Source organism: Venturia canescens, chromosome 4, assembly GCF_019457755.1.
Source record: "Venturia canescens isolate UGA chromosome 4, ASM1945775v1, whole genome shotgun sequence".
Lineage (NCBI taxonomy): Eukaryota > Metazoa > Arthropoda > Insecta > Hymenoptera > Ichneumonidae > Venturia > Venturia canescens.
In genome coordinates, this window is record NC_057424.1 from 7,023,154 (window position 1) to 7,036,403 (window position 13,250).

General features: G+C 35.8%; 3 protein-coding genes across 3 annotated transcripts; all 3 read left to right on the forward strand.

Annotated features, from left to right (window-relative positions):
* The first annotated feature begins 250 nt into the window (after positions 1-250).
* LOC122409072 (L-threonine dehydratase biosynthetic IlvA-like) lies at positions 251-1,125 on the forward strand. The gene is made up of 3 exons (XM_043416313.1): positions 251-394; positions 604-758; positions 888-1,125. The coding sequence occupies exons 1-3, from the start codon at positions 251-253 to the stop codon at positions 1,123-1,125; spliced, it is 537 nt and encodes a 178-aa protein (XP_043272248.1).
* A 3,746-nt stretch (positions 1,126-4,871) lies between these two features.
* LOC122409165 (uncharacterized) lies at positions 4,872-6,154 on the forward strand. The gene is made up of 3 exons (XM_043416505.1): positions 4,872-5,065; positions 5,432-5,588; positions 5,746-6,154. Exons 1-3 carry the CDS (start codon positions 4,934-4,936, stop codon positions 5,934-5,936), a joined length of 480 nt encoding a protein of 159 aa, XP_043272440.1. The 5' UTR covers positions 4,872-4,933; the 3' UTR covers positions 5,937-6,154.
* Positions 6,155-8,923: 2,769 nt separating this feature from the next.
* Positions 8,924-10,066, forward strand: LOC122409788 (uncharacterized). The gene is made up of 4 exons (XM_043417584.1): positions 8,924-8,934; positions 9,047-9,167; positions 9,520-9,676; positions 9,789-10,066. Exons 2-4 carry the CDS (start codon positions 9,159-9,161, stop codon positions 9,950-9,952), a joined length of 330 nt encoding a protein of 109 aa, XP_043273519.1. The 5' UTR covers positions 8,924-8,934; positions 9,047-9,158; the 3' UTR covers positions 9,953-10,066.
* Positions 10,067-13,250: the final 3,184 nt, after the last annotated feature.

The following is a 13,250-nucleotide window of genomic DNA, read 5'->3' on the forward strand; positions in this document are numbered from 1 at the left end:
TTGACAGGCATCACGAAAAAACGTATCACAAATCAACAACTTCCCATCCTTTTTGCTTTTCATTTGATCAGTGATCAATATTTTCTTTTCGTACGATAGCTCGTTGGGCACGTCCACACGTCGCTCGCTACTTTTTTCACATTTAAACTCATTCATGGAACAACGAGAAAGAGAAACTCGTATTTTCCACCTGTACACATGAAAATAGGACGTTTTAATGTAGCAATCGAACGTTGGACCCTTGGTCGGCATGGAGGATCTCTGGGTCAATTTGGCATACGAACAGTTCAGCGGAAGTGTCAAGGAGAGAGCAGCCTGTTACGTTATCCATAGACTCGACGAAGAGCAGAAGAGAAAAGGAATCGTTACAGCATCGAACGGCTGTTTTGCCAAAGTACGAAACAAAAAACAGATTTTTTTGAAATTTTTTCAAAATTTTTTCGAGTCGATTACGAAGTTGTTATTTTTACGATGAAACTGACATTTTCATAGTCAACCACTCGCATAATCCTGGATATTTTTCTCATTTTTATTATCCTGGAAAATGGAAGAAATAGAATTCCTGGAACTGGAAATCAGTTGAATTGATAAATGATTTCTCAGGGTCTTTGTCATCAAGGTTACATCCAGAAATGTTCAGTCGTGGTTTTCGTGCCGCTTGGAACGGCGACGAGCACCGTTGATTTTTGTCGAAAATTGAACGGCACGATAATAATCGAGGGTAAAAATTTTGAGGAAACTAAGGAAAAAGCTGTGAGGTAATAAATTCGTCGAAAATATCGAAATAAAGGAGGCGAAAGCGAGAAAATTTTGATTTTATGAGCTATGTGAGAAAGAATTTAAAAAAAGTCTGGTTAAGAAATGACTTTCACTTGACACAAGCGCAGTTACAGCAACGCGAATGGAATTCTTTACGTCGATACACACGATCACCCGGATTTGATCGCCGCTCTGGGGACCGTGGTAACCGAAATTTTAGAAGAAGTTTATGAGCCTGACGTCATAATAGTTCCGGCAGGCGGAGGTGGACTTCTGGCTGGTACAGCTGTCGCATCGAAGCACTTGGCACCTAAAACGAAAATTTATGTTAGTACGACAGAATCTTTGATACAATTGCATGGTTGAATCAAATTTCTGCGAAGAATTCAATCGCTTCAAATTGTTGCGAAATTTCTATGAATCCCAAATACGTTTGCACAGTAAAAATAGTGTCAAAAATACACATCGAGTCTTGTGATTAACTTATCATTTTCACGAAATTAAAGAACCCATAAAACTCTATTTTTTACGTAACACGAAGAGATCGAATCTTGCCTCGAGATTGAATCTTGTCCAGAGATTTAGATCCTGAGTCATCAAATGTTTCTTCGCTCATCTTTTATCACGAACCTTCCGTTTATTTTTTCGTGTTATTTCACTAAAAATGTGGGACATAAAAAATGCGTAGTTCATATAATTGGTCGAATTATGTCGTGCCAATATGCTGAAAATTGTCATAAAAAAACTTATCATCACGAATGATTACGTTATTAGAATAAGATTTTGAGTTAAAAGTCGGTTTTTCACTGAGTTCAACAAAGCCCCAAAATCTATAAAGAAAATAAGCTTTCGTTAAAAAAGTAAGCCAGCGAGGAGCAGTTTTGCTTAATTTCTGAGACGCAATTATGAAAAAAAGCATTGAAATCGATCGTTCAATGGCGACAGGCAGCAGAATCGGAAAAATCGCCTGCTTGGAGTTCAGCTATCGAAGCCGGAATACCGATTTCCCATGTTGACGATCGTAATTTCAATCCGGTTGGCGTGAATTCCTTCCAAATGGCCAAAAATTTGGTCGATAAATGTGTGAGTGTTCATTTTTATTTTATCTTCCGTACTAACTGATATTCGAATGAAAAACCGGTTGATTTTGTTGTTTCAGCACAGATGACCGTGGAAGAAAAATGGATAGCAGCCGCCATGTTGCTTTTCATGGAACACGATAAAATTGTACTTGCTAGCGAAAGTTGCGTTGGTTTGGCTGCCATATTGTCGAAAAAGTGCAAGCATTTTTGTGGTAAAAGGTTCGGAAAATACTTGGAAAACCGATTTCGAGTTGAATGGAAAACCGCTCTGTTCGCTTGATTAGATAAATAAAAAACGTTTCTTTTTGATAATCGTTCATCTTCAATTGTCGTTGTGAAATACTCATTACAATTTCCATTGTCGCGTGCACTCTTCAAAATTTGTAGAGTTGTTTGTATGCTGCCGAGTGCCAATATCGAAGTGCCACAATTTTTGGCTTCGATCGACCGTGGCCTCGTCGTGCTCGGTCGACTAGCAAGAATTACGATCACGGTAAAAGATGGAGCGAATGCACTTCCGCAATTGGTTAGTCTTCTAACCGATCGTGGTATCAAAATAAGATCAATTTCGCAAGAAAGAGCCTTTCTCATTGACGATCTTTCCGCTGTATCGGTACTGCCAGAAATTTTTATATCTTTGCTATTATTTTGATTACGAAAGAACATTTGTTTCAAACATTATCTACGTTTATAGATCCGGTGTGTTTGCGAAACCAATGGAATCGATCACGTGAAAATGCTGCGCACAGATCTCCAGGAAATATACGGCGATAAATATCAGCTCGAAGCTCGTGAAGCCGAAAGCACTTGTAGTTCTGGTCGTTGTTGTAAAAAATAAAAGATAAAAGAGAAATCGAGTAACGTGTTAATTTCTTGTTGCAGCACATTCGTGAATATCCGAAATATCACAAAATCCCATTTCCATGTAATTCAATTGTGAATAATTCATTTGAAAAATCTTTTTTTGTCATCTACAACCGAGATATTTTCTCTTATTCTCGAGCAGTTCATAACTTTCGATTGAGAATTCGGTGTAATTCTAAATCAGATGGAATGGAGGACCGCATAAATCTTACAATTATATATATATAAAAAAAAAAATAAATCAAATTCGATTTTTCATAAGAATCGGGTTTTTGAAAATTTTTCTTTGAGCTCTGAGCAATCGACGTTGCAATCGTTACTTCCCAAGTTGTTGGTGAGCACATTCACCATGCGAAAACCCTCGTCTATCAAGTGCGCTCAGAAAGACAATTCCGGTACTTTCCAAACGTAACGACGTAACGCAATGAGTCAGCCAGTATACGGCTCGAGAGCCATCGTTCACATGATAAACTGTCCCCTTAATAAAGAGATATTCACTTTTTTTTTTACTATTGTTTTAATATAAGAAGAAAAGTAAAGCTGATGAGCTATAAAGATTTCAGTATAAAACGATAGATAAGTTTTCTTGATGTCAATCGTCCCCATTGTCAACATATTGTGCTCATAGCACCATAATTTCGAAACCTACATGCACATTATTCAACTATAATCTAAGTTTGTTTTTTTAATAACTTTCAGGAAACTCTGCAAGGCTTTAGATTGTACTGATAATAATATGATGTTTGCTTCATAAATATTTACTACGAGGCCACATAAAAAGTGGCAAATACGTTACTTTTCGGAGTTTTTCATTCAAAATAATCGTATGAAAGGACTCTTTTCGTCAGTTGATGCTCCAAAGTGCACTATGAATAGATTTTTTTTTGCACTGCTGCAGAAAGTTATATTTATCAACCGCTCCTGTTGCGTGTCACGCTGTACAAATTTAGTTGAAATTAAGATTCAAATTAGGAGTTTGCGAGTGTCATCCCCGAATGCGCTGGCTCAGGTCAAAGGATCGATCTTCGGCCTGAGTGAGCGACGGATGGGGTTCGAGAGCCATCGTGCGGATTGTCCACTGCGTGGCGACCACATGTATGGCTTTCATGTGGTCGCCTTTTTTTTCATAAATTCACCTTTTTTTTTGGTATGTCATATCCTTTTATGAAATAAGAGTTGTCACGAAATCTCGAAGTGCGAGTTATTTTTGAAGCTGCTATAGACGTACTTTGGATTGGTTGTCGATGTTGTGCTCGGAGTTCCTTCATGTGCGTATTTCAGTTCGTAGAAAAAAGGAGGAAACAATTGCAACACATTCGATCGCGATCGTGTCAGATGAATTTATTTAGCGACATAAAAGTGAAGCGATGGAGTAATTTAGTAAGAGTGATCTTACGCAATTACTATTCGACCGTAGGTACCGTGATTTTTGCAATGAACTATTCGAAACAATCGTCCTGAGTAATATTTTTATTTAAAAAGTGTTAAAACAATTAAAGACAAGCGCGCGCTTGCGCGCGCGGTGACCCTAGTTATTCTAAAATTTAAGCCATGAATTTATTACATACTTCGAGAAAGCATTTTTGAGGACGAAAACCAAATGGTCTCCACTTGGAGGACCAAAAGTGTTCTTTACGTTTTTTATTACTAAAGGATGTTTAAATATTTTATAAGTCTCCCTCCTTCGGCGGAAGAAGATGTAGCTGAACGAGAAGGAGTCAGTTAGAAATTGAAACTCCAAGAAGACGGACATCCTCGACACGACCCTGAAATCCTGATTCGAGGGTGATTCTGTACACACCTGATTACAACCATTGACAATTTCCTAACTCAACAAATCATTAAATCAATAAAAGACCAAAGTTCATCGATTCACGAATTGTTTACTTTTTTCATTTCACAAACAAAAAAAAAGAACTATTGCGAGTGCCTAGGTCGTGATAGTGGTACGGAAAGAGATCGCTGCAACTAGGGATTTACAAACCCTGATAAGAAGGTTCGGCCACACACTCAAGCATCTCACCGTACAGCCCCCTTTCAGATCCCCCCGGCAGTCTTTCCTTCGTACTTCTAGTATTAAGCGATGAATCAACGAGCACTTGAATCTTCAGAATCAAGTGCAGAACGCGTTTCTATATCTCGAAAGCTTCAATGTCTATAACAATATGAGATTTTCGATAAATTGCATCGCAGTTGAAAAGTAACTGCAGAATCTACAACTCGTGAACATGTCGAGTTATTCACCGACGTTAGCTTTGACAGCGGTCTTCGTTCTTACGAACTTCGTTCTTGTTTCGACGCAATATTCCTGCGTTGAAATTAACCGGAACTACAATCTCACCGAAGCCGACCTTGCACGGGTAATTATATAGGAATTTATTCCTCCAATTGTAAATAATTCCGGATCATTTGGAGTCAACTCTACATTTTCGACGTACCATATTTGATTAGCGAACGATCTATAGATCTTTGAAAATTTTTGGGTTTTCAAGTTTTTTTCGACTTTTAAATTTACAGATTCTTATTTACATTGATTTGATGTAAATAAGAATTCATGTTCTTCATGATTATTCATGATTATTCATGTTTACTCCAATTACTTATATTTTTTTTCCAAATTTCTTGCTATCTCACCTCGATCGTAATGCCTATTCATTACCTTCGAGCTGCTCACACTTTGATCATTTTTGTTTTTCATGCATCGACAACGTTGATTATTTATGCAGTTAACGGCGTCGTCGACAACTGCTAAATTCAATGGTGATTTGACGGTTGGTAATAGACTGTCGAATGACTCGTTATGGACGCTTCAAATGACAGTCACTAATCCGTCTTCCTCGGTCATAAGTTCGTCGTGCCACTGGGGTTTTCCACCATCGATAAGTAAGAGAACTTTGTTTAAATTTTTCTGAATAGTTCATGTTCGTGGTCCCGCGTTTAGTCGTTAGAATCTGAAAGAGAAATGAATTAATTATCGTCATTTTCTGACGAGACTTTTGCATGATTAACATTCGAATTCGTTGTGTCATTTTTTTTATAGAAATAAATTGGATGAGCATAATAAATGAACCAGGCAGTGATGCTGTGTTTTGCGATGCCGCTGGAAACCTTGGTGACAGACTTATCGCCTTCTCCGTTCGTGTCAATCCAAACAGTACAGCGCTTTTCAACTTGTACGTCGCAACCTATAGTTTACCACAACATCCGTTCCCGTTCAATAACGCTGCATAGATTTTCTTGAATTCGTTGATGAGTAAAAATAATTTTGTGCCTTGTATCGGTGAAAATAAAAAAAATTTTATAATCGATACTTGGCGACGAAATCATAAGTAAACCGATACTATTTTACACGGTGTCATGGTGTTTCCGTACCGTTTACTTGACGGTGATGTTTTCTGCTTGATTGTATGGAGAAATCCTTTCGGAATAAATTACTGGATAAATCAAAACCCTTGAATGAATTCTCGCATTCGTTGGCTAAGATATCAAATTTGCAAGAAGAAGAAGAAGAAGAATAAGAAGAAGTGGAGCTGGTAGGCAATTGCCATTGCCATTGTTTTTTTTTCTGAATCCCAGGAATTTTTTTCAACCATCTCAAGTTTTCAGCCTCATCTTCTTATTGCCATCTTTTCTTGTATACGTATGGCTGTAACAGGCTTATATTCTATTGGATTCCGTTTGCTATTGCTGATGTCACAGCTACCTGATTAATCTATTGAAACGCCGATATAAGCAAGTGCGGCTGCTCCAAAATTTTGATAGCCGTGATGTAACGAAGTCGCCAATCGGATGATCGAAATTGTTTACTGAAAATAATGACACCAAGAAATGTCAAACTTGTTTACCATCGGTTCCAAATGAAAAGATCGATGAAGACAGATTTATATCATGACGCCTATTATTTTCATAACGGTTCTTGATAATATAACGAAACTGATGATGATGAGATTGTAGTTTTTAATCAATTGATAAACTTTCCTGATATCAATCGTCTCTAGTGGACACTGTAAACACATCACATTGCATTTTAGTTTTCAAACACACATACACAATGCACACTCTTCAACCATAATCTGAGTGAGTTTATCTTTTTTTTTCTCGGGATTACAAAAACAGTTTTCCAACGAAACGCACATGTCTTCTCGTGTCGGATTCACATGCGCAGATAATAAATCATGGTTAAACGTTTACCAAATCATAGGTAGCTTGAGAACAGAACAAAAAATGATTTATTTACAAAAATTACTTCTCGTGCGGAACTATCGTTTTCGATTTACTTTAATCTGCTTAAGGAGTCCGCCCTAATTAGGATTTTCAAAAGATTGATTGTTTTATTGCATTTTTTGAAAGTATACATATTTAAAAGTATCATAGCAAGATTTCATAAAGATCTGAGCGACCTTAGTGTACTTTTGAGCCACGTTTATTTGGTTGTCTGAGCACGCTAATATAATACGTAGTGCGGCTGTGTTTAAACGCGTTTTTCTCAAAATAACGTTTTTGGATGGCTTGTTGATAAAATCTTCGAAACTATTGAACCGATTTTTATCAAAATTTTACCACATGTTCTTTATGACTATAGCTACAGGAGGGCATATCATACGAATTATGAAATTTTCAGTGGAACTATTTTTTTTTTGTAAAAAATAATGAAAAAAACGTGCTTTTTCGTACTTTTTGGAAAAATGGCCGCCATTTTGTCATTTTTGAAAAAATATAAATCGTACGCCATTTACCAAATGAATCTAAAACCATTTTTTTCTGATCATCAATTCCAGAGATATTATCAACAGCGCCCACACCAATTTTTTTTTGGACCTGCCTTTTCCCCCATTTTTCTGCATTTTTCTGTACGAAAACTGAGTAAAATAAAAATAAAAAAAAAATTTTGTGTATTTTGAGAATGTGTTTTTAGGCCTAAAACTTTTTATATCCATATTTATAATTTATACGGGTCAAAAAAATTCGGGAGAAGTCTTTTTTTTGCCCGCTCAATTAGGGTAGACCCCTTAATGTTATTCAAGAATTGTGAAATTGATTTTAGGCATCGAAACTCTGAAATATTTGCATAAGTAAGCGATCCTTCGCTTCCCTTATTACTCCCCGGAGTTTCAAGTAACATACACTTTCAAATCCACAGTTCAGAGCAGAAAGAACTAGCAGTCTCATCAGTCTCATAAATAACAAATTTTCGTAATACTGATTTGAAAGTAAGAATAATCGGTCTTCAAAATGTTTTCTGCACAAAATTCTATCAAGGGTTTTTGGCAGAATGTAATTTTTCTAAAAAAAAAAAAAAAAAACTAATTTTGGCTAAAATTCTTACACGTGTAGTTATAAATAATCAATGATTAACAATTAGTAAAACTACAAAAAAACGTGATGCTTCGGCAGTTGAGTTTTGAAGAAACGAATATCTTACATTGCAACTACGTTGAGTATCAGTAGCTTTGGAGCTCTTGAATATCGACATTGTGTTGGACAATAAAAGATTTTTTTTTATTTTGACAAAACATAAAAAAAAAAACAAGAAATTTTATGGAATAAAATTTTTACCACAAGGAAGAAAAGCCTCTAGTTTTCAATTTAATAGGGGAGACTGGGGCAAAACGGGGTCTCGAGTCAAACAAAGTACTTCAAAAATTGCAGAAATTATTTCATTTTTTTTTCATTCTTCCAATTTGCGATAATTTTCGAAAAAAGAAAAAGAACGAACGTTTTCAAGATAAAAAAATTGTAATTTGAAAAAATATGAAAATTAGATAAAAAAAAATAAATTTTTATAAGAGTTTTAATTTCTTTTTGACAGCTTTTCGAGAGATGCAGTCAAGGTGTATTGAATTGAAATTTCGGGAAAAATAATTTTAACAATTTTCGCAGGGCATCTCAATGTGGCCCAAGAATTTTTATTTTTCGAAAATTGCAAGAATTCCTGTAAGTTTCTTGGTGCTTGAGAGTAAGAAATAGGTGTCTTCTTAAACTTCTAGAAATTACAAAATTTTCTTAGGTGCCTTGTTTTGTCCCGATCTCCTCTACTCACAAAGAACTAAAAGTAAGTTGACAAATATGAGAGGTATGCCATTTAGGGATACTTCCGTAGGCAGAGGGCAAAAGGCTTTCCCTACTGATTTACTAGAATTGGTCGATTCCGGGTAAGTTTGATAAGCGATAAGAGAAGCACTCCAATTTTCAACAATACTCCAAACTCATCACTATACATAGGCTTATCGTAAGTTCCGATTCCTATAAAAACGTGAGATTTTTCATCGGTACCAATTCAGTTGGACGGTGACTGCAAAGTTGGCGAGTCAATTTGTAAACATGTCGACGTCAACATTGAGTTTCAGAGCGATCTTCGTCCTTGCGAGTTTCGTCTTCGTTTCGTCGGCTCTAAATATTCACAATGTTGTTAAATCCAACAAAGTCTACACTCTCAACGCTGCTAACCGCGCCATGATGAAGGTAATTGAACAGAATTTCGTTGTTTCAGTTGCTAATCAATTTGGGCCAATTCGCTTTTTGAACTTGACAAAATGCTTGATTTTACTTTTGTGCGGTGATGTTTGAAATGGTTCTGAGTTTGTAGGGACTCGTGCGAATTTAGATATTCATTTTTATCGATGGAACATTTTTCTCACTTCGAATTGGTTCGATCGTCTCCAATGGTTTGTCTCACGATGCGTATGTGCGTGTTGTTTTTAATTTGTTGTTATTCCATCGCATTTATATAACTTATTTCGAACTACCTGAAACGTTTGTCAAGCTTCGATTGTTTTTATTTTTCTAGCAATAATAAAGTTCTTCTTTTCGATAGCTAACCAAGTCCGGGGAACCCGAAGACTCGAACTTTAACGGTGACTTGTTCGTCGGTGAAAGAGACCCGAACGATGACGTGTATTCATTTTCAGTTGAATTGGAAAATCAGTCTTCCTCGGTTTACAATACATTCGTCCCTGTGAAGGTGGAAGCAGGTGGGAGGATTTTATGCCTTGTTTTTCGGGAACTTATGTTCAGGCTAGGATGGTATTTGAGACATCAAAATTTTGAATATTTTGTTCTAATTCTGTGAATTATTGTTTTCAGGAATTTTCCCTTGGGTAGCTTTAGTCAACGAAAAAGGCAGTTCAGCCGTGTTTTGCGGTCCCGTCGATGGCAGCATTAATACGTCATACGCCAATTTTACTGTTCGTATAAATCCGGAAAGTAAAGCAGTATTCAGGGTTTACTGTACAATTCATGACGCATAATGAATAATGGTTTACTAAATGTTCCCATTGCCGTTATGTCTCTTAATGACCATACCAATGAAATCGAATGCTGCTGTATAGAAATTCTTGAACCTCGATAAAAAAAAAAAAAAACAGTGGAATTTGTATCAATAAAGAAAATATCATAATTCATTGCAATAAAATTATAAACGTGTCGATGTTTATTCTTACGAAATTCCCTTATCATTGATCCCACGACGATCTTTTCTATTTAGTTAGATGAAGAGACTCTTTAAAATCAAATGAATAGAAAAATGGTACGCCGGATCACTTCAGTATCGATGACGATATTATTGTGTTTACAATACAAATTCTTCCTTTTACTACGTGGATTGAAAACTTTTTTGTCAACAACATTACCGAAGCACTTCAAATTTAATTTAGCACGTTAAAAATTAAGTAATCAACGATCCCTTCAACATTATGATGCTGTCAAAATATGAATTAATGGCAGTTCATTCGTCAGGATCATTGCTGTTGAATCAGTTTTCTATCAGTCGTTTCCTGAACAACAGCTGCAACCTCGTCAAGTATGCAATAAGTCTCGCAATAAGTCGACCAATTTACACCTGAAAAGTCATCATATCTATCATGAATTAATAGAGATTTTTTCGACATTAATTTTTGTGATTGTGAGCTTGATGAAGTTGAGTATATTGAAGATTTCAGTTTGTTTTTTTTCAATCTGGTCGCAATTTTATTGGTCGGAGGTTAGAGCATTTGGATGCATTTTCTTATATGCTCCGACGACCTGCAACATGATTTATTTTTGAATTTCGTCAATACCCAGCCTATCATTAAGTCGATCAGTATAAAAAAATATTTTTTTTCGTAACTAGTATTCGTTAGTCATCCTTACTCACTCTGCTACTATTAATTTTTCATAACATGTCAACACTTTATTGAAAGAAGTGAGGATGAATCAAACCAAAAGCGCTATATATTTTCTTTTTGTCATCATATCCTAAGTTTGTTTTAATTTCACTAGAATATTGCCGATAGAGGCGCCGTCTTCTCTTTGATATTACGCGGTAGTAACGAGTGAGCAAGTGAGTTCCCTGGTATTTTTACGATGATGAAAAAATTAGAGATATAAAAAGCGTGCGAGTAGGAGATATAAAAAAATATGGCGAACAAAACTTTTGTATGAAAATAAGAGCACTTTGTTTCCTCATAGAGGAAGCTATGTGACGATGAAATTTTTTTTTTCCAGCTTTCAATGTCAATGTGCTCAAAATGTCCAAAAACATCTAAAAATCATACGTAGAAAAAATGTCCGGATGCGTGTGTGTGTGTTATGATACTGCAAAATTCAAACTCTTATAACTCGAAAAGATTTGAGATACAGGGCTACCGTTTTGTATAGATGTTAATCTGAACAAGCTCTTCATTCTCTTCATAATTTTGTTAGAATTTGAAAAAAAAAATAGGAATCCTACGACGTTTTGAAATTTTTTAAAAAAGGGTGTCGACGCTCTAACTTTCGGAAATTTTAAGATTTAATTTTTTTTTTATAAATAGATTATCATAATAGGAAGGTTGGTATTGAATTTGGGAAATATCGGTCGAGCGGTTTAAATTTTATGATGTTTTGGAATTTTACGAAAATATCACTTTTTCGAAAAATCCGCTTTAATTTTTGGAAATTAACTTGGAAAGGTCAAAAGTCGATAAATAAGTTAAAATTTTATTTAAAAAAAAAATTAAAAGTAATAAATTTCTGTCTCAAGCTTTTAGAACAATGCTTAAAGCTTCCTCTATCTTGAGGAAGCAATTTGGAAATTTCAATTTCCAGCTTTTTTTTTCTCAAGTCTCCGAATAATATTACAACAATCAGAAAATTGATTAGATACAGATAATAAATGATAACTTTCATATTTTTGACATATATTATATAGAAGACTGAGATCACTGATAAGAATAAGATTGTAATCCCAAAACGATAAAACCGTTTGTAGTTTCAAACACTAGATTTTCCCAAAAAAGCCTAAACTGATCTACAGATATTCAGTTCTCATAAGCTCTGATGCCTATAAAAATGTGAGGTTTTCGGTGGGCAGCAATTCAGTTGAAAAGTAATTGTTAAACCGGAAGAATGTCGCGTTTCTCATCAACATTGGCTTTCACGGCGATCTTCGTCCTCGTGAATTTCGTTCTTGTTTCATCGGCTCCAAGTGCCTGCAAACGTGCTTCGTCTGGCAAAACTTACACTATCACCGCGTCTAACCGCGTACCGATAAAGGTGATGATATGGAAAACTCGTTGTGCGATCGTAATGTATGATTGTAATGTAGGCTTAATGGTCTTTTGAACTTGCACAATATTTTTTTCAAATTTTTGGGCATATTGACAATCGATACGTGTACTGGGACATTTTAAGTTTTACCAAGTTTTCTGAGACTCGGGTAAATTAAAAATTCATTTTTACCAACGAAACATTTCGTTCACTCTACATGGGTTTTTGGATTAGTTGGATCACATCCGGCGGGTTTGTTTTAAAATTCGTGTGTTTTTTTCCTAAATGTTGTTGTTTCATCTCGTCCATATCATTTGGTTTCAGTCCCTTGGAATATTTCCAAAGTTCTACTCACATTTCGATTCACGTAATGATAATATTCATTTCTTCCCTAGACAGACAAGCTCAGGGGATTTTGGGTTGCAGACTTCAACGGTGATCTAATCGTCGGTGATACAGACTGGGATCAGTATGAGTTTTATGAAGCGGTAGAAATGGAAAATCCGTCTTCCTCGGTTCAAAATGAAAACTTCAATATAGAATGCGAAGGTAGAAAAAATTTAGTCCTTAAATTCTAGGATTTCACGTTTCCGTTTCGGTATTTTTCTTCCTCTTTCCCTTCGCTCTCTATACTTATGTCTTCTTTGCACTTTCGGCACCGATTTCAGTGCCAAAAGTACAATATTTCTGCACTGTCAAAACTGCACGCGCCGCCGCTCGTCACAGCGGGAGCAAACATTTTTTTTGTGCATTCCGAATGGTTTGACGTGATTATTTTTTTGAGGTTTGACATTTGAATCGACATTGCCTACGCATTTTTTGAAAGGCTGTGTCTAGTCATCCAGAAACCGTGCGTAAGTTATTCATCCGGAAAGATGTTATGAAAATGTTATATTATTTCCAAGCACTATTATCAAAATAGCACTATATTGCTATAAATCCGGATGAATAACATACGATTATCCTTTCAGATGAAATCAATGCAAAGGCAAAAGATAATGCGACCCGACTGATGAAATGAATACAGTCGTCCGGAATAAT